The sequence below is a fragment of the Hyalella azteca genome, unplaced genomic scaffold, assembly GCF_000764305.2.
Source record: "Hyalella azteca isolate HAZT.00-mixed unplaced genomic scaffold, Hazt_2.0.2 contig5880, whole genome shotgun sequence".
NCBI classification, from domain to species: domain Eukaryota; kingdom Metazoa; phylum Arthropoda; class Malacostraca; order Amphipoda; family Hyalellidae; genus Hyalella; species Hyalella azteca.
In genome coordinates this window covers 177,198-198,909 of record NW_025936059.1, presented here as the reverse complement: position 1 = coordinate 198,909, position 21,712 = coordinate 177,198, and the positions used below count along the sequence as shown (strand labels likewise).

Genomic DNA, 21,712 nt, shown 5'->3' with positions numbered 1-21,712 from the left:
TTATTTTAATACATAATAATACATACATAATAATACATAATACATAAGATCGAAGGTATGTAATCGTATTAATGCGCATACAGAGATACAGCAGTACAAATACAATCTATGGATTCGTGCTTATGTCCTTTTAGTAGAATAGTTACTATATGGTGTCGGCGTTCATTAGACCAATTATGGCCTGTCCCTGATTTTTGACCGTATTACTTTAGGGACTGATGTTCATTTCTAATCAACAAAATTTCAATTGATTCCATGATGATGATGTCCAGTAAGATATAATCTTTAATTGCGCTTGTTACGACACAGGTCCAAGCCCAGCGATAGCAGCGCGCCTGAAGCCATACCCGTTGCTTTCGGGAACGCGAGCTACGTAAGAATTCCAGTGCGCAGATTTGTTGCGCAGGCCATCACCATAACCGCCACCGGTGTGGGTAATCCCTTGTAAGTAAATTAATATAACTTATTACTCATTTACTTTAGTATTGTCTGCTCGTGTTGAAGCATGTCTGAGATTTGTCAACAGCTAACAATGCTGCGAAAAATTGCAATATACGTCTTAAATTAGTGCGATCAAGCACGATCTTAGTTCTCTGATAACTGGTCGTCGACATATGTACGAAAAGTTCATCACTTTCAATGGCCTTTTCATCTGTCAATGTAGAATAACTTTGATGATCATTAAATACCTTGGAAATAACATACTCACTGCAACAAAACTACTGAACATGAGAACATCATGGTCTATTTTACAATTTATATCAGAATCTTTAAACCTCATCAATGTGAACAATACTGAAATCCCAAATTCGCCCCTGAACCCGGTGAGGCTGAAGATGGAGCTGATCGGGTGCCGCTACGACGAGCAGATGGAGAGCAACCGCGTGGCGTACAACACCTACGGCTGCTACCTCTTCAGCACCGCGCAGGTCTTCCAGGAGCCCATGACGAAGACCACGTCTGCCACCGCTGCTTACACCTCGGGGGAACACGTCTATACTGACGCCATCACGGTCAGTGTGCAGTTATCACCACGTCCAGTTCTGTTTATCGTAGTTGAGCCTGCCTGTAGCGACGTTTTTAAGATGTTTGTAAGAAAACTGTGAAAACTGTCTCGCGGAATAAAATAGTTACATCGTGCAGATATGATCGCAGTTATGATTTCAACGTTGTGTCCCGTGTCAATCTGGCTTCTCATTATAATCATCATAATTGTATGTAATTGAGATTTAATATTCACTCGAACTGATAGAGATTGATAACGAGTCAACATCTGGAAGACACGTGATAGATCACGCGATCAAGACCTTAGTTGTGGGCGGAAGCGAAGCCTATAAAAGGGCTAGCAGCCTTTAGTACCTCCCCCTCAGTACAGCTGATAAACGCTCCGCGATGTAGCGTGCTGGTAGTATACTAGTTAGTTCGTTTACATAAAAGTATTATATTTGTTTGATTGTGAGACTCCGCATCATGCAAAATGTTTAATAAAATGACCGTATTGCTGTCCACATCAGATCACTGAAGAGCTTTACTACGGACCAAAGATAGCGTCTCTGCCGCTGGGCCGGGCGCCGGACCCAGCCTCGTGCTCCACCGTCAGCCCGCCGACCTGCGCCACGCAGGAAGCGGTCAGCTGCCTGTCATTTATAAATGACAATATAAATTAATTGATCATTTTTAAAGTTATACGATCTCAGGAAAATTGGAATTCAAGTGCTTTACTATAAACTTCTTAGATGAAAGTATGATCAGGTATATTGAGGTCAAGTGGTGTTATTTGAATTATGTTAATGAGTAGTAGTTAGAATATCCCAATTTACATGGTAAAACGTGAAACTCATTCATAATTGAAGTTACTTTAATAGTTTGTGTAAAATTTTAATTATCTTAATCCATTATTATTCTATAAGACGAATTTATCTCAACCGTGAAGGTGTACGATCATCATACAGGTATCATCCCATTCACCGTGGTTTTAAGTTTTCTACAACGTTTTATCAGCTTGTGTTATCAGGATACTGTACTGTACCACATCACCTACACTGTTAGAAAAAACGGTGAAAAACGGTCCCACTGGCGTTCTAGTGGCCGGTCGTCCTGTGAAAACAAACTGTTCCACCGTTTTTATAAGATGTTTTACGGATTTCTAGTGTTAAATTAGAATAAAAACGGCGACACTGTGTTTCTTTTCACGTGCCGACCGGCCACTGAAACGCCGGTAATACCGTTAACGGTTATTTTTTCTAACAGTGTAGGCGCGTTATTTGATTGTCAAGCTGCTACGCATTGCTAAGCTGAGCTATTAATTTGAGTCGTACACCTCATCAGTAATTAGTTGTGTTTGTTGGTGTATGGCAGATTATTATGGGCAACAATGGGACCATCAACTGCCAGCCGGCGTCAGTGGCAGCGACCATGGCAAGCAACTACTCGGTGGTGCGACAGAATCCTGGCGTCTACAGCAACGCCTCTGAGTGCGAGAAGGCGGCTCTTCGATCCTTCGGGGTTAATATATGATTCTAATTATTGAGCCTTCACCACTGTTCCTTCCGGGTTAATACATGATTCTAATTGAGCCTTCACCACTGTTCCTTCCGGGTTAATGCATGATTCTAATTGAGCCTTCACCACTGTTCCTTCGGGGTTAATACATGATTATAATTACGCCTTTACCACTTAAGTAACGAAAGATTTCGGTAGTAATGATGATAATATAATTAAAGTAATGTTTTCGGTAGTTGTTGAGTGCGTCAAATTCGTACATTAACTGATGGGAGAGGAGCGGCGCTATACAGTAGGCGTGATCGTGGTGCTTCTCAGTTGTGAAATTTTGATTCGTTGTCTCAAAAATTCGTTCAAAATTAAAGTTTGTGATAAAAAGTCGACAAAATGTTCCAATGTCTTCTTTAGCTCCTATTTTCAAGGCTACTAATCACAGAACTTCGAAATGGGAAATTTGATCTTTTTATTTCTTCAACTATACAATTTATTATCTGAAGAACCCTTCAGAAATTTATAGTTACTTTTTCGAACAATTTCTTGGTTTTGATGAGGCTTCAAAATTGGTTTGGGCCCAAAGAAATTCTTTTTAGGTTGTAAAAAATTAAATTTTAGATTTGATTGTTTCAAGCATTTAATTTAAGCGTTTATTTATTCCTAATTATTTCGCACAAATACGGCGAAATAGATATAATACACTGTATAATAGATAATACACTTGCTAAATAGAGATCAGTAACGCATTTCCTTGATTGAGGCCATTAAAGGTTGCTACAAAGTAAGAGGTGAATCGACCGCACTCATTAATTAGGCTGTTTATTTGCTGGCCTCGAACACACTTGAGAGTTAGCCGCACCAGCTGTGTAGACATCTTAGGACGAGTTCGAGACCTTTGCTTCTCACTGCATTCAGCCAGAGAGTGGCACCAGCAAAGCTCCATTTTCACAAATGAGACACATGCGAAGAAACACATTACTGTTGAGGTATATGCGAGATAACACATTACAGTTGAGGTACATGCGAGATAACACATTACAGTTGAAGTTAGGGTCTTGAGATTTATATCTCAATCCAGCTTCACAGCACAACGAAATTTGTTCATGTTTAGCTGCGCTCGTTGTGTTAAAATTCCCAGCATTCCGATAAATATTCCTGAACGATAAAGTGATCAATCCATGTTTGTAATGCATTAGATTAAACGCTTGAATTTTGTCAGGTCCTGAAACGCGTCATCGAAGGCAGCCATCACTCTACGTGTCCCAACCAAACCCTGGAGCTCTACAGGAAGCTCGTCTCGTACCACAATGAGTCCTATTACCTCTGCGTCTCGGTTCGTGCTGCTAAATGTTGTTGCTAATTTACTGTTGTTACCAAGTTTTCACGTTTCAGTGATTTTTCTATTACTAATATTGTTTTATCAGTTGATCGATAGGAAGATTGTCGCGCACTATAAGGAGTCCTATTACCTCTGCGTCTCGGTTCGTATTGCCTAATATACGAAATTTCTTGTTGTTTAACAAATCTTCACGTTTCAGTGATTTTTTTTTATTACTTATATTGTTTAATCATTTGATCGATGGGAATCTTCAGTTAATTTAAAGAAAAATAATTAATGACACTTTGGTAGAACTTGCGTACTCTAAAATTAATTTAAAATATGATTGGGGGTCTATAATTTTTAGAACAAAATCAAAGTTTTAACAAAAAATATGAATTTTTAGAATTATAAATCAACTGGGTATGCTGAAGAAAAAGTATATAGTTAGTGTTCATCACAGCATCAAAAAGTTACAGGGTACAATATAAATATGCTTCTTCTTCATGGAGGGATGTGATATGAACATTATCTTGTTCAGAACTTTCGATTTTCATATTGTGAACTGAAAGAAATGAAGAGATGTGATGTGAAAAATGTAGTGATGATTATTGTGATGTAATGTAAAAAAAACTGAAGTTAAACATTTAGCCTATTCATTTACTCAAAATGAAAATCTGTTAAAAGAACCTGACAAACAAAATTTTGTACATGATTCTTTTTAGCATTTGCCCAAAAGACTGAAAAACATTCTTGGAATTGAGTAGGAATAAATCTTATCTTTTTCTAGTTAATTTGCTCCGGGACAACGAACCTCGTGACGTCCGCAGACCCGACTTCCTCAGCAGACACAACTTCCACAGACACAACTTCTGCAAAAACCACCACTTCTGCAGGCACGACAACTTCAGCCGACACGACAACGTCAGCCGACACGACGACTTCCGCCGACACGACAACTTCAGCCGACACGACAACTTCAGCCGACACGACAACTTCAGCCGACACGACAACTTCAGCCGACACGACAACTTCAGCCGACACGACGACTTCCGCCGACACAACTTCCGCCCATACGACGACTTCCGCCGACATGGCAACTTCCGTCGACACAACTTCAGCCGACACGACCACTTCCGCCGACACCACCACTTCCGCCGACACGACCACATCTGCTAGGGCCACCACGTCCCTAAATACGACCGCGGCTCCAGACCTGAATCCGACAGATACATCTTCAGGCCGTAAACGTAAGCGTTCTGTGACCGATAGCAGCGGGAATCTAATCGATTCTGTTACCAACCCACCAGCCTTCGACTCTAATTCTACGTCAACCGATCTTGCATCAACAAATTCTACATCAACTTACCCTTCACCAACAAATTTTGCACCGACTGATCCTACATCAACAACGTCAACTACAGCTACGACGCCTGCACCGACTGATACTACATCAACAAACTCTACATCAACCTATCCTCCACCGACAAATCCTGCACCGACTGATCCTGCATCAACAACATCAACTACATCTACGACGCCTGCACCGACTGATCCTACATCAACAACATCAACTACATCTACGACGCTTGCACCCGACACTACGCCAGTAACATCCAGTGTAGCAGCAGGGAACGCCTCCAGCAACTGCACGCCGGTGGTCAAAGTCCCGCCGCTGAGCAGCCCTCCTGCCCCGGAGTCATCTCGCTGTGTCCCCGGCCCCCCCGCTGCTCTGTATGCACTGCAGCTGCGGTTGCCTTTGCTCGACGAGCCGCTGTGTAATTCTAGTACAATCATCGGACGCATCAACGCCATAGATGCCACTACTATTGGGATCATTTCTGAAGTAAGCTGTAGAATTCAACTCTTAAAAACGCACATTTGTGTCTAAATTGTGAAGTGAAATGCTTAATCTTGAAATGAGAAAAATGAGAGTCGTCTGAAGTACGTGGACATAATAAACAAAAGTTATAAACAAACTTAGAAACAAACATATGTGGACGTATAAATAAAATATTTGCAAAATTATAAGAAAAATATAATTTTTTGTTCGTGTCTTACAGCTCTGCTAACAGTTTTTAAGTAGGATCGTATAAACTAAATAATTCGAGGATATTTCATATTGCATATTGCATTGATATTTCATATTTCGCATTGCAGGTGTAACAGCTTTTAAGTAGTACCGTATAAACTAAATAATTCGAGGATTTTTCATATTGCATATTGTATTGATATTTCATATTTCGCATTGCAGGTGTAACAGTTTTTAAGTAGTACCATGGAAACTAAATAATTCGAGGATATTTCGCATTGCAGGTGTATCCCAGCACGACGGGGCCAGGTCGTGCCGTGGGTACAGAGGACCGCATCAGCTGCAAGTGCCCACACATCACCGCCCTGAACGCGTCCAACGCTGAGCCGCTGGTCTGTCAGCCTGACTTCTCCTACTACCCCAACACCTTCCATGGCTGCGTCTGTGAGTGGCGCGTTACAAATGTAAATATTTCATTATAACATGAGTGCAGCCTGACTTCTCCTACTACCCCAACACCTTACATGGCTGCGTCTGTGAGTAGAGCCTTACAAATGTAAATATTTCATTATAACATAAGTGCAGCCTGACTTCTCCTACTACCCCAACACCTTCCATGGCTGCGTCTGTGAGTAGCGCCTTACACATGTAAATATTTCATTATAACATAAGTGCAGCCTGACTTCTCCTACTACCCCAACACCTTCCATGGCTGCGTCTGTGAGTAGCGCGGTACAAATGTACTCAGTTCATTAGAACATGAGTGTACGTGAGTGGTTTTTGAAAAGGCTGTAATGCTGATGCTTGCACATATTGTATTGAAATGAAGGAGTTATCTAATGCTGAAGCTATTATCTTATCATCATCTCGAAGAGAACTTATGTTTGTTGCATGGTCTGTGGTCGTTCCAGTTGTGAACTGCAGCTCCTCGGTGCCAAGTGCTGCTCCCACCAACGGCACCAGGGAGTGGGATGGCTCCGTTCGGCACGACAGCTCCATGAAGTTCACTTGTCCTGCTGATCACTTTTTTCAGGCAGGTGTTTTTAGCGCATTTTCTCATTTATGGAAAAAATGCACTATTGTGCTCGCCATGTCCGTCCGTCCGTCTGTCTGTCCGTCCGTCTGTCCGTGACTTCACGTTTTCGTCGACGAGAAAATGCGCTTTCTGTCACTCACTGTAGTGAGTACTGAGTTATATTTTTTTCTGCTTGCGAAAGCGTCGCTGTCATTCGTGACGCATGATGACAATTTTCTGTAGTATTTCAACACAAGGCAAGTGAATTTTAGATGCGCTGGCACTTTTCATGTATTTCCTCACTTCAGTGCAACTTTCCATACATTCTATTTGGTTTTGATACCAAAATTTGAGGCAAACTCGAAATCGAAGTAAGTTAGACATTAGCGAATCATGATCCGTTGAAGCTAATCACATACTCGAAGTATCTTTTCCTCGAAGTATTGAAATTACTTCGCTTTAATTTACCTAATATGTACAAGAAAGTCGGAAATTTAAATTTGAACTGCTATTAAATGTGAAGTCAGGAAGTAATCAGTATGTAATCAGTGATCATTTTAATTATTTAATTAATACAAAGTGTCGTATTACTATTTTACTTAATTTGTAATTTCTCCCACTTGTCAAAGTTTGCCCAATTTAATGGTATATAGCGTCGTGATTCATCGTAACAAATCGTAACATTTCAGGCTTCCACGTACCCGGCCACCCTCTCTAGCGGGTGCGGCTGCGACATGCGCTGGACGTACGAGTCACCCAGTACAGACCGTCCGCTGCCGCCGTGCGTGTGTGAGTACAAGTTTGAATAATGAAGTTTTCAGTAACATTATCAGTAACAACGAAGTATTCGAAGTAACGAAGTATTCAGTAACATTATCAGTAACAACGAAGTATTCGAAATAATGAAGTATTCAGTAACATTATCAGTAACAACGAAGTATTCGAAGTAACGAAGTTTTCAGTAACATTATCGGTAACAACGAAGTATTCGAAATAACGAAGTATTCAGTAAGAAGTATTATCTCAGAATAATTTCTCATTTATTCCCCATAAAAGTGCCCAAATCGTAACATTTGCTACTTCTCGATACAAGTTTTGCAATTGTGAAACACTGACTTGAAAGATTTAACTATAAAAAATAGGAAGCTTTTTCCGAACATGTTGAAAGCTCGTTGAAATATCTTGAAGGGAAGAAAGGCAAACTTTCGATTTCATTTATTAATCGAATACATGATATATGCCAGCAAGTTGTGATTTAATTTTCATTATTGTTTCTTTTTTAACCAGTCGAATTAAGTTCAAAGTCGATATCAAGTAAAGAAAGAATCAAGCCCCATTCATTACAAAATCTTACTGAAAACTAAAACCACTACAATTAAATTCTGAGAACAGGTTCCATAGAAACGATCAAACCTTGTACTTCCTTGTGCCAAATTCTCAAATTATTTAACTTCAATAAAAAATAAAAATGTTAATCCACACAATATATACCAAATGATTGTCAACCGTTCATTTAGTGAGGCATAATCTGTGTAAACAGTTTGAACTATTGTCTCGAAACTTGATGGAAGAAGTGTAGTTTTAAATTCAGCGTTTTCGTCAATATGGAGAATAAAAATACAGCACAAGAAAATAACAGGACCTGGTGCAGTAGAAAATCCCCTGACAATTTGTTACAGTGATGTGCAAAGTCCCGGACCAGACGTTGGCACCTCATTTACGTTACAACGGCCTGACGCAGCCTGACATGGGGTACGGCGCGCCTGCTTCACCGTATGCGCTGCCCGGCGCTCAGGTCGGTCATGTCAAGAGCCTGTCGCAGTCTAATGAGCTGCACTATCCTGGTAAGAATAGCATTATGCGCGCCCGAATTATGCGCGCCCGTACATAGTGTTCCGCTATAGCAGATATGAAGCAATGTAAAGGAATCACTTGAATCATGTCTAGAGCTCGTCGCAGTCTAGTGAGCTGCACTATCCTCGTAAGAATAGCATTATGCGCGCCCGATCAAAGAGTTCCGGTATAGCAGACATGAAGCAATGTAAAGGAATCACTTGAATCATGTCTAGAGCCTGTCGCAGTCTAGTGAGCTGCACAATATTGGTAGAAATAGCATTATGCGCGCCCGTACATAGTGTTGCGGTATAGCAGACATGAAGCAATGTAAAGGAATCACTTGAATCATGTCTAGAGCCTGTCGCTTCCTTGTGAGCTGCACGGTCACGGTGCTGCCGCAGTGTCAGGCTGGAGGCACCTGGAGTCTCAACATCAGCGATCCCGCGCCATGCATAAGTGCGTGTCTCAACCATAAGTGCTATGCTGTCACTGCAAATATACTGGCAGGGGAATTTGCAAATATACTTGTTAGGGGTCTGCTATTGTTATCGTAATTGTACATTTTTGTACAATTGTACAACTGTAGAAACAATTTTCATATTTTATTGCATATTTTGTCCTAAATGTAGGCGTAATTGATATTTTTAATCTTATTGTGATAATAATTATACAAGTAGAACCTTTATATCGAGATACATTCAAAATCCTCGACGATTAAAATTGGCTGTGATTGATTGCGAAGCCGAAAACGGTTGCGTCTTCATACGTTCTCATCTGATATTTTTGTTCCAACAGTCACAACCACAACTGAGGCATCAACCACTTCCACTACCACTTCTCAACCTACCACTACCACATCAACATCCACCACCACTCCTCAACCTACCACGACCATAACATCCACCACCACTTCTCAACCTACCACAACCACCTCTCAACCAACCACAACCACAACAACATCCACTGCCACATCTCCAGCCGCCACAACCACAACATCCACTACCACATCTCAACCCACCACGACCACGGTCACATCAACACCAACAAGTCAAGCTACTACTTCAACATCAACTTCCACAACAACTCCTATCACAACTCCCACCACAACCACTATCGGCACAACCACCGCAACAACCACGGATGCGACTACCACTGCAACTCTTACCACCACTACCACAGCGGCAAGTAACCCTGCGGCGACCACCTCCATTGCTGGTGTCACGAGTGTGGTGTACCCAGGTAAACATGGTAGAGTGTGGTGTACCCAGGTAAACATGGTAGAGTGTGGTGTACCCAGGTAAACATGGTAGAGTGTGGGGTACCCAGGTAAACATGGTAGAGTCTGGTGTGCCCAGGTAAACATGGTAGAGTCTGGTGTGCCCAGGTAAACATGGTAGAGTTTGGTGTACCCAGGTAAACATGGTAGAGTGTGGTGTACCCAGGTAAACATGGTAGAGTGTGGTGTACTCANGTTAGCATCACTATCATATCATCTATCTGTAAGAATTAAAATTATTTGATATTGTGGCAATTTTTATATATTTCTTTGCATTACTTTTATGTCATGCATCATTTGATTTACAATCCAAGTGTTTCCAGTTGATCTCGTGTCAATTCTGAATTCTGATATATGTTTCTTTGTAAAACATATGAGTCTTCTCGTCTCGTACGTACTTATCAGAAATGACCAGAAATATTTTCTTCATTATATAATTGACGTATTTTAACAGTTCGTGCCTTTTGGCCCTTTGTTATCTCAAATGCTCTGTTGTGGAAATGAATTAACCTTGATTTTTTCACAGGAACAGGTCGCGTCAGCGGAATTTTAAAATTTTTCCTTGAATAATTTTCTCTCGTGATCTACTCTAATTTTGAATTTTTCACAAATTTTGTTTATCTCCCATTCTAATGAGCAATTCTGTGTCGTACTTATTAATTAGAAAATTCCTTAATTATTTCCAAATACTTGCAGTGATGTACTGGAATATATTATTTTTTCATTCTATTATTTCTTTTCTGATTTATCGATTTATTTAAGAATGGTTGAATTTCTGTCATTATATTGTGATGACTGGCGATTGGTGTGTGTGTTATGAAGAAGCATTCGGAGTTTAGAAGTTCCGTTGTGAGTGAAATAAAATGATTATTTTTCCTGTATCAGTTCATTATCCTACAGCATTCCAGTACACTGTTTATTATAGCACGAGCAGCGTAGCATCTGCGCTTAATTAAGATGTACGCCTAGGGCCATACTTTCAAAATTCGCTAAATAAAAGTAAGTACTTACGCTCTATTTTCTTGTCTATGATTGGTGGATTTTGCTTGAAAGGCCGTCAATGATTGGCTGATGAACTTACGATCTCTAAGCTTTTTTTGAAAGTATAGTGAACGTAAGTACTTACGCGCTATTTTCTTGTCTATGATTGGTGGATTTTGCTTGAAAGGCCGTCAGTGATTGGCTGATGAACTTACGATCTCTTAACTTTTTTGAAAGTATAGGCCCTGGTGTGGCCTTTCGCCGCATGCAGAAATTGCAGAATTTTTACAGCTCGCTTTTACTCGCTACTTCAATGTTGATGATCCACTCAGCCTCGTCGAGCTAGCGTGAATGATACCGATTCTACCCAAGCCTATTTGATGAAGGGATTGGATGCCTCAAGTATCAATAACTTTGATTGGATATGTCAATTTATTAACCGTTTTGATCGTAGCTGACGTAATCTCAGCTCTTCTGAACATAATCACGTATAAAATATAGGTAACCACGACCAGTATGTACTGATAATATCACAAAAGTTTTATTAGTGACAGTATTTATTATTTGAGGAATTTGTCCTCTAGTGCTGTAATTTTTTGAGCGTGTGATAACTGATAGCTTAAATGAACATGATAATTTTTCCAAATTTTCATTCTGTTAATTCCTTGTGACTCAATTTATTTTGCTCACAATGCGTATCAGAATTTTTTACTCACCAATGTGAACTTTTGCTCCAAATGTTAAATAGGAATGTGTGTTTTTCACAATGTGAAAACTTGAACATAGTTTATCAACAAGTCATTTTTTAGCTGTTCAAAAGTCTATATAAAGTTGCCAAGTTTCTATATGAAACTCATATGATTTATTTATTATTTTAGTTCCAGGGAGAAAAGTTTTCTCTAGTCAAAGAAAAATTCTTCTTCATGGGGGTAACTATTGTAATATAATTCGTCATGTGAGTTGCGCAAGCCTCATTCTAATTTTAAATTTCCCCCGAAACTAAAATTCTGTTAGTCCAAGAGTTAAATTGTAAATTAATATAAGAGCGTTAGCGCTTTCCTTTATCCATAAACTAGTTTACATTCTGAATACAATAATGTTTTGAAATGGTCAACGAAAACGTGATAATGTAGACTGAGAGAAAACCTATATTGCAATGTTGGACCCTCACTGCCAGACTGCCCTTAACTCATGAGTAGTTCTTAAAGTTCCGCTGCACAAAACATGTTTCGATATTATAATTGTCCAAACTAATTTCTTATATAGCAAAAATTTATGAAAGAGTCAGATGTCTCAGCTGCAACATAAAAAAAAATTTAGGTGAAAGTATATGATGCTGTCTTGATCTGAGAGCATGAGCATAAATTGAAGGACAAGTGAATGAGTACCTAGCAACGTAGTAATTTCAAAGGCAATTGAATGCGCACTGCGCTGCTGAGAAAGCAAGTAAATGCGTTCATAGCAATATAACGCACAAGTGAATGCGTATGTGCTTACGTAACAACTCGATTGCCAAAGGAGTGAACGCAAAACAATTTTATCTCCACAAGGAAAAAAGATCGCACTTCAGTTAGAAATTTACTATCAGAGAACTGACGGCGAGCGTTATTCGTAATAGCAAGCTTTTTATTCCTTGAAGACATATTGGCTAACCTAAATCTTTCAGTTCGAGCTCCTACGCAGGATCAGGTGTTACAATAGGTAGTGTTTAGGGACACAGTTACAATGAAGTGTATAAAGGCACAATGTTACAGTGGTGAGTGTTTAGGGGCAAAAAATTACAGTGGTGAGTGTTGCGAAGCACAGTGTTATAGTGGTAAATGTTTAGGAGCACAATGTTGCTGTAGAGAGTGTAACGGCACAATGTAATAGTGGTGACTTGGGAAAGTTTAGTTCCTACAGTTGCTTTGCTGCAAAAAGTTCGGAAGTGAAGTTTAAGGTACAATAAGAATGTGTGTCGCGACACTAGAGTTGCATCGGTTATGTGGGAAGCAGTACTCGAGTTACTGGCGGCGAGAGCTGAAATGTTTTTACGCTCATGAGGTTGCCAGCCATGCGAGGTCAGCAAGAAGGCTGTTGTGTGTCTGTAGATCTTGGCAGCCGCTGCAGTCTGTTGCTCAAGGCAACACTGGCGCTGTCCTTGTCACCTGCACCAGGGAATTGAGGAACAAGGGCAGCCGACGCCGCCCGAGAATTTAGTTCTTATAAAATTTATATCCTGACCGACAAAGCTTTATGAATCAAGAAAACTCAATACATTGTTAACGCATGGAAGCCACCAAATTTAATTTATTACCAGATAATTTATCCCGATATATGGCCAATAAAAATATTTTAATTTCAAGCTATACTCAGGCAATCAAGATATACATACGGTCAAGTTGCTTTAGTTGAGACGATCTCATCATTTTCCGTACTTCTATTTTTATCATCTAGAAATAATTCAGGTATTGAGCTTCAAGGTAAAACAATTGGCCGTACTTTGCTTATTCACAAGCAGGGACAGCTTAGCGGAGCTGTTAATCGCGCTCATTAATTGCCCCAAACCCACGAGGTATGAGCCACGAGGCTCACCGCGCAGGTGTGAACAAATTATTTCTTTCTTTTCCTAAGACTTGTAATATTATTTTTCAAATAAAGTAATAAGTAAGAAAGCAATAATAAAGAATACAATAAGTAAATATTAATAAAGAATGCAATAAGCAAACAATATAAAGAACAGTGATGGTTCTTTATTTTAATAAAACCTTGATTGGGAAGTCCAATTGAGTAGATATGCAAAGAATCCAAGCATCTCTTGTGGTCGATTTAGTTGCTACGAGAAGCTTCCGACATCGAACACTTGGCGTTCTACTCGGAATTTTGTTAATGCATTGATCTGAGTTCATATAATTAAAAAAAAAATTCTGTCTTAAATTTATTACTTCGGGACAGAAACTGTGGAAATGTTAGCTCCATTCAACATTGAGAAGCTCTTAGCACAAGACTGACTACTCTGAGAACTGCGTTGTACGAGACACCTTCTACTCTGAGAACTGAGTGGCACAAGACTGGCTACTCTGAGAACTTAAAACTTTTCTACATTGATAACTGCGTTGTGCGAGTCACCTTCTGCTCTGAGAACTTAGATCCTTTCTACTCTGAGAAATACATTACATGAGACACCTACTACTCCGATAAGAGTGCATAGCAGAAGACTCTGTCTCGCGCACATTTGAGTCGACGTGCACCAGCTCGGTGACAGAAGACTGCAGTTCACGGCGGGCTAAAAAACTCCACGGATATAAAGACGCAAATTTAGTTTACTTCTGCAGGCCTTTCAAGATCTGTTCTTAGGACAGTAAGTGCGAACCTGCAGGTGCCATGTGCTGCTAAAAAGCTCCTATGGCCCGTGCTAATGAGGTTTTATGGCTCGTGCTAATGAGGTTTTATGGCTCGTGCTAATGAGTTTTTATGGCTCGTGCTAATGAGGTTTTATGGCTCGTGCTAACGAGGTTTTATGGCTCGTGCTAATGAGTTTTTATGGCTCGTGCTAATGAGGTTTTATGGCTCGTACTAATGAGCTTTTATGGCTCGTACTAATGAGCTTTTATGGCCAAAGCTGAATCACGTAACACTTCACCCATGTAACAATCGATTTCCGAACAGGAATTCGACCAGAAAAACGAATATGGAAACATGTACGGAGCTCATTGAGTGGCGATAATCCAATGGCCACTAGAAAAGTACGCCTCGACAGCAAGCGCACGCTGCTCACTTGTCCAATACATAGTGACAATTGACTAAGCGGAACAAAAAACGTCATGGCTTTTCCTTTTATATGAAATGTTCCCCTTCCTTTTCCTACAACATCTGACTGCTTGGCTCGGAATACAAAATAGGAAGTTTTTGCAAATCACTCACCATCACTCAGAGCTCCCAGAAAACACCTACCGCTTCTTGGTGATTCTTGCTGCCGTAGGTAGTCGAGTAGATGTACCATTGCCGGCCTCTACGTAACAGTAGAAGGGACCGGCCATGAACGGACATGCCGTTGCAAATAATTGCGAGAATTGTGAAGGTCGGAGCAAGGATCGTCTCTCATGCGGTAACTATTAATAAACTTATTTCATGCCCATTTTGTTGGTACTCGTGGCAAGCGATGCGTAGCCATGCGAACAGCGAAGCTCAGGTGCAGGGTACGTGTCAAATGCAGGTTGAAGCAATCATGAACAGCTCACATTATCATCAAAATCAAAACAATATTTCCATTTAAAAATCAAAGGGATGGTATTCCCCAAGTAACATTACCTTCACAACAAATAATTCAGACGTAACATTGCCAGCTCTACGTATTCTACCGCTTCTTAGTGATTCTTGCTGCCATAGGTAGTCGAGTAGACGTAACATTGCCAGCTCTACGTAACAGTAGAAGGAACCGGCTATGAACGGCCATGCCGTTGCACATAATTGCGGGAATTTTGAAGGTCGGAGCATGGATCGTCTCTCATGAGGAAATTATTAATTAACTTAATTATTTTGTTGGTACTTGGGGCAGGGTGTCAACTGCATGCTGCAATCATAAAAAGCTCACATTATCATCAAAATCAAAACAATATTTCTATTTAAAAATCAAAAGGGCGGTTTTAAGTAACATTACATTCATAACAAATAATTCTATTATACAAGTTTGACAGTCGAAATCCTGAGAATGAGTTTCATTGTTCCTTTTTTCAATTTTTTTTTAATGTAACATAGTGAAGGATAATGACAGAAAGTCGTTTTTTCAGTAAAATATAATTTTGTTCGACTCATTGAAAATAATTTAAAAAAATTATCAGTATAACTCATTCTCAAGCCTTCAATGAAACTTGCATAAAAGAATAAGTTCTGCCATCACGTGTATATGTGAATTAATTTTCTTACACAGCTTTTTTATAAGCATGCTTATACCAGACATACATGGGCGTGTTATTGCAAGGAAATTATTGAAAGGTTTTATTGTTACATCTCTTACGAAAAAATGAGAACACAATAACTTTTCCTGAAATTATCAGCAAATATTTGTGACAGAGTTTTCACATTTTCCCTTTGTATTTCTGAGTGATCGTTCACTTCGATGGCACGCCCTGACTGTAAGTGGAAGAAATTCTTCAAGGTTTTGCGCTGATTCACAAATTCAGACATCACAAACCGACATGAGTTTGCATCGTTGACATGACATTCCTTACATCTGAGAAGCGGGATTTTTGTCTCCAACATATTTAACAAAGCTTTCGTATACGAATGATTGTTAGATATTTTTGGCAACTAAACCAAGTTTGGTATCAAGAACACCTGAGAATTTATATAGCTTAGACCCTTAGTGTTTACTGCTGCGCAGTTACGTACCGTGATGCCGCTAGACCAAAAACAAGCTGCTGCCGACACGGTCTGATTTTGTGGCTGGTCGACGTAGGTGTTAAGACACGGTCTGATTTTTTGGCTGGTCGACGTAGGTGTTAAGACACGGTCTGATTTTGTGGCTGGTCGACGTAGGTGTTAAGACACGGTCTGATTTTGTGGCTGGTCATGCTTATGGAATGGAAGGCCTCAGCAACACCAAATGCCATCTTCTGAGCTTAGAATTGTCAGTTATTGGCTCATTGATATAGAAACGCTCAGATAATTCATCTTGTTAGGAATAATTCTTATTGATTTAAAAAAATGAGACGACTTTTATGGAGAATTCTGTACCATTTTATGGAGGTCGTGACAGCTATGTTTGTCATTTATTATAGTCTTGGAATTGCTTGATGAGTCAGGAATAGTAATGAGGCAGTCTCGCTCGTTCATTTTCATGAGTAAGCTTCTCTCATTCCCTCTTATGAGTCGACATCGCTCATTCCCCCTTATTACCCAGCCTCATTCAGTCCTCCTCATTAGTCGACATCGCTCATTCCTCCTTATGACTCAGCTTCGTTCATTTCTTCTGGTGAACCAACAATCGCTCATTTTTCAGATTTCAGACGAGATTTAGATTAGAAAATGTACAATATTTTCAACTGGTTTCATCGCTTGTTATTTTCATTTAAAACTGACGTTTTTTTCAGATCTAAAATGGTTCCGCTTTGCTTTATTTGAGCCACATATTGATTTGGTAAGCAGAGTACTTGCTTCTGAATGAGGAGAAGGTAGATATTTTCATAATTATTAAATAATATCGCCTTTTCGATATATGTTACATGTCCCTTTCATTTCTTCGTGATCCATGGATTAGAGCGATTATTTTTAATTGCCAGATTACATTTTTGTGTTGTTTTGGACTTTGGCACCACGAACGAAAACAAGGCCTTGTAACGACACCGGGTGAACTGTACGCTAAAGAAATATACAGTGAACAATGACACGCAACTGTAACAAGCGAGTACAACTGTAACAAGCGAGGTTTGTTTGGATTATAACAAATTAAATCAAACAAAAAAAACACTCGATGCACAACAATAGACTTAATATTTAATGAGGACAAGATCAAAGGCAGAGCTGCTAACACATCAGAAGTAAATTTTCGCTGCAACACAAGCTGTCTTCATAGTGGCATGTGCATGCAGCGAATGAATGTAATTTCAAACCATAAATCTGAGAAATGATTGGAAGTCAGACAAGAAACAATTCATCTTAGACGAGGAAATTTATGGCCCTAGCAACCGCAAGTGTTTAATTAAGCAACTCAAGGTAACACAACATTCCCTGACTCTAATGTACATGTATGACAACTTTTCATTTCAGTTATTGAAGCCGCATGAAAAATTATGAATTTTATTTCATTGCAGAATTTTTTATTCGAATACGTAAAGTTTGTATTCGTATTTTGATCGAATTTCGCCGGATTTTCTTTCCGTTATTTCTTTATCTTCCGGTAAATGCGCTGTGAACTGCAATTAGTTGTGATAGGTTATTCCTGAGAAACCGATTTCATTTTCAATATAGTAACTTGGCTTCAGTACGGTTTATATAATAGGAGGTCCAATGTTAGAATATGAACGTCTGTAATATTATAACAATCAAAATTATTTCCTTATACCAAATCAATCGTTGTTATTACCACGTTTTTCTTGACTTCGTTTCGTAAAATTCACGGTTTGGAATTGAGTTTTTTCTCGAACATCCGCACTTTCCAACCCTAGAAATTGATTTGTATTGTGCCACAAACCAGAAAAAACACGTTTTCTGGTTTTTACAAAACTAAAAATATTTAAATAAATCAAATAAAAAATACTTTTAAACACCACGTTTTCTTAACGGACAAAAAAGGAAAAATATTTACTCTTACATAACATTACATGACATTTTACATAACTTAAATGTTATGTAAGAGTAAATGTTTTTCTTTTTTGTCCGTTAAGAAAACGGGGTTTATAAAAGTTTTTTTTATTTGATTTATTAATGATGGAATCCTTTAACGAGACATAATAATATTTTTCACGGTCAACCAGACACGATGTCAAACAACTTTAATTATTAAAGTATGGCACTCGCTCTTGTGTGGATTAGTTTACACTACAACACTATATAACGTAAATAATAATACTTCAAAACGTAAATAAGATAATGCAAGCAGGTACATCTAAACTGACAACTATTAATAATTTAAATGAAGTTTGCGGATGAAGTCGTTACATTGTTAAATTCGAAATAATTTCCTGAGGAAAAATTTTTCACGAATAAAAAGGAGAACATTTAAATATGCAGACGACAAATTTCATCAGATAGAGAGCAAATGAAAGAAACTTCAAATGTTTACTAAGGGAATTGCTAAAATTATCCTGACAGCTTGCACCGACAACATAATGTAGAAAGTAGGTATCCTAACATATCATGTCATCATGAGGTTGACAGGAAGAATGCATGCAATGTTCAGACGCAAGCCTTACTGCGTATGGCGACAGCTTCTCATTTCACTCATCATACGTCGGTGGCATAGTCAGAGATTACGTTACGATACTCCGATAAATCCCCCGAGTCTTTTCTTGATAATGTGCATAAAATACTACACTGAATAAATGTAAGCATCTTAGTCTATCAAGTTAAATATTTGACGACAAATGCGAATCTCGGTTCTCACTCTCAAGTTGATGTCTTCGCGCGAGTGCCGGTGAAGCTTCAGTCATAGCGCGACATGTGACTTATGCTAAAATGTGTACCCTTTATCAAGCGAGTCTTCCTGAAAAGTCATGTGTTAAAATGTCAAACACAAAGCTCCACAGATGGCTAAAGGCAGAAATATCTCTTAGGGATTATTTGCGACCGCGTGAGGTTACAGATTCAACTGACCTGTCACGAGGGGCGGATCCGATTCGTAAAAATATATTCGGGTCGTTCGGGAATTTTTATAAATTCAAGGCGTCGAAAAATCATAACCATGAACGTTCCTTCTTTGCGATAGGATAAATTTCACTAGAACAATTAAAAATATGACCGGTAAGGTAAATGAGCGAGCAAAGTTTAGAGAAGCAAAAATGAACACAGTACTGCGGGTTAAATCCCAAGTAAGATGTAAAAATTCTGCGATCTAGAATCGGTGACGGGCAAAATTTCGCTCTAAATACAAAAATTTACATTCGCACTATTCATTCTCATTTAGTTGTACGTTTTATATGACTCAAAATCGAGAAACGGATCTAATTAATAATTGAAGACACGTCGTTTTTTTCCGGAGACACGTGTCCGGAAAATTAACCGGATCAAGGACTTTGATAAATTATTTTTGGTATGCTAATAAAAAGAGAATAAAAAGTAATAAAGGACCACTAGCTTCAACGCAAATTTGCTTCAACTTCATGCCCGGAGCAGGGTGTCCCACTGAACAGGGACACTATTCCTGCTGCCTTTATCTTTGGTTCTGGTGCGTCATGGAACTTACGCAACATATATTCATCGGAGTTGAAGTCTGATCCACTAAATGACCAAACTACACCAGATGCTGGTGATCAGGTCCACTATAGGTGTAGCCCAGCTACAAATAACAGAACTACACCTGCTGCTAGTTGTCAAGTCTACAATAAGTGTAGCCAAGCTACACCTACACAGTAACAGAACTACACCTGTTGCTAGTTATCAAGTCTACAATAAGTGTAGCCGAGCTACACCTACACAGTAACAGAACAACACCGGCTGCTAGCTGTCAAGTCTACAATAAGTGTAGCCGAGCTACACCTACACAGTAGCAGAACAACACCTGCTGCTTGCAAATGAACCGCTGATGGCCGTCTCCACTTCAGTATGATTTTTACCTAGGTTAAGAAATATACACCTAGTGATATAGACGTTAGAGTTTGAAGTGCTACGCTCCATGCATCAAAAACGGGCGATGGTTTGAGTTTCCAACAAAGCTTTGTTATAGACTGAGGGAGTGCCAATGTATAAATTTTGAAGCTAAATAATTACGTTGTATTAGAGAAAAGCATTAATGTTGAAATGATCATTGAAATTTAACATCTAAAAGCATGTTACTTGAACCGCAAAAATAACAAGCGATCAATTCTCGTTCTAGTTAAACTTTGACTGTATGTTTAAAACATTCGGATATAAAACCAAACTTTGACACGATTCTCGCTCTGAATCTGAAGTCAAATTTGTGCTACCTTATATAATTATAACTGTGGAGCACCACGTGAATACGATATAAAAGACACGTGGACCTCCGAATGCCCGCACGTCAGTTCTAATGTTCAAGGAAAATCTGCGAGATATTCTGCGATGCAAATCACAGAGGCGCGCGTGTTGTCAGTGCCTGAGTCAGGCAGTAGAGACTCCCAATCTCTGCGTCGGCACGTGCAATTATCTGTATAATAAAGTGTTCTAATTTTGCAATGGGAACCTAAGACTTAGAATGTATTGTGTGAGAACAATCTCAAGAATATTGTGAAGTTGTAGCTTTTTAACAGGAAACGGTTTAGAGAAAGCAGTTGTGGTGCGGAAAACGCGCTTCTGGTAATAGATATATAGATTCTTGCAATATTTTTCAGGTTTTCATAAATTTCATTTTTAACCAGCATCACCTAGTAATCTTAAAATCGAAGAGGCCACCATTTGCTTTTTTTTGGCCACCATTTGCAAACCTTAACAAAGTTTACACATCTCTAAACATTTATAATATATAAGAATTAAATAGTCATTTTTCAAAATAATAAAAATTACTAAAAGCGTAAATTTTCATAAAAATTTGAGACGCTGAAAATTTTTATTGGTTATGTGATACAAAATTTTGCGATACAAAAACTGTTGCAGTTACTCAGCATGTGATTACAGTTTCATTAAATTACCCTAATTTCATATTTAGTGTGTAATTACAATTTCATTCAAGTATTCATAGTTCATATATAGGACATACGTACGAATGTGTCAGTGTACCCTATATTGACACATGTCTAGTTCCGCGTACCCTATATTACATGCCACCTACCCTATATTGCCACATGTCTAGTGCAGCGTACCCTATATTACATGCCACCTACCCTATATTAACGCATGTCTAGTGCCGCGTACCCTATATTACATGCCACAAGCATATTGTGTATTAATATAAATTATTCAGTATGTTAGTTAAAATAATTTTTTTAACTCAAGTTATTTCAATTGTAGACTTACTCGACTACATTCCAACTGCAGTTGAGTCTACAGCGCTTGCCTCTGTCTTGGTAGTTGTTGATAAGCTCAACCGACACGAGTTGTACCGGTTAAGGCTCAGGCCATGAATGTTTCAAAGGAAATTCCACCTGGGTTATGAAATAAATATAC

The 21,712-nt window shown here is 39.0% G+C and overlaps 1 protein-coding gene across 1 annotated transcript in view; it reads left to right on the top strand.

The window, feature by feature from the left end:
* LOC108665908 (mucin-5AC) overlaps positions 1-10,160 on the top strand; it is a 30,500-nt gene extending 20,340 nt beyond the window's left edge. The window contains exons 7-18 of the mRNA XM_047880669.1: positions 310-444; positions 830-1,013; positions 1,515-1,628; positions 2,359-2,505; positions 3,716-3,829; positions 4,605-5,660; positions 6,131-6,290; positions 6,758-6,879; positions 7,551-7,650; positions 8,541-8,705; positions 9,055-9,153; positions 9,493-10,160. Coding sequence (XP_047736625.1) covers positions 310-444; positions 830-1,013; positions 1,515-1,628; positions 2,359-2,505; positions 3,716-3,829; positions 4,605-5,660; positions 6,131-6,290; positions 6,758-6,879; positions 7,551-7,650; positions 8,541-8,705; positions 9,055-9,153; positions 9,493-9,998 — 2,902 coding nt within the window. The 3' untranslated portion in view covers positions 9,999-10,160. The remainder of the gene's footprint in view (positions 1-309; positions 445-829; positions 1,014-1,514; positions 1,629-2,358; positions 2,506-3,715; positions 3,830-4,604; positions 5,661-6,130; positions 6,291-6,757; positions 6,880-7,550; positions 7,651-8,540; positions 8,706-9,054; positions 9,154-9,492) is intronic.
* Positions 10,161-21,712: the final 11,552 nt, after the last annotated feature.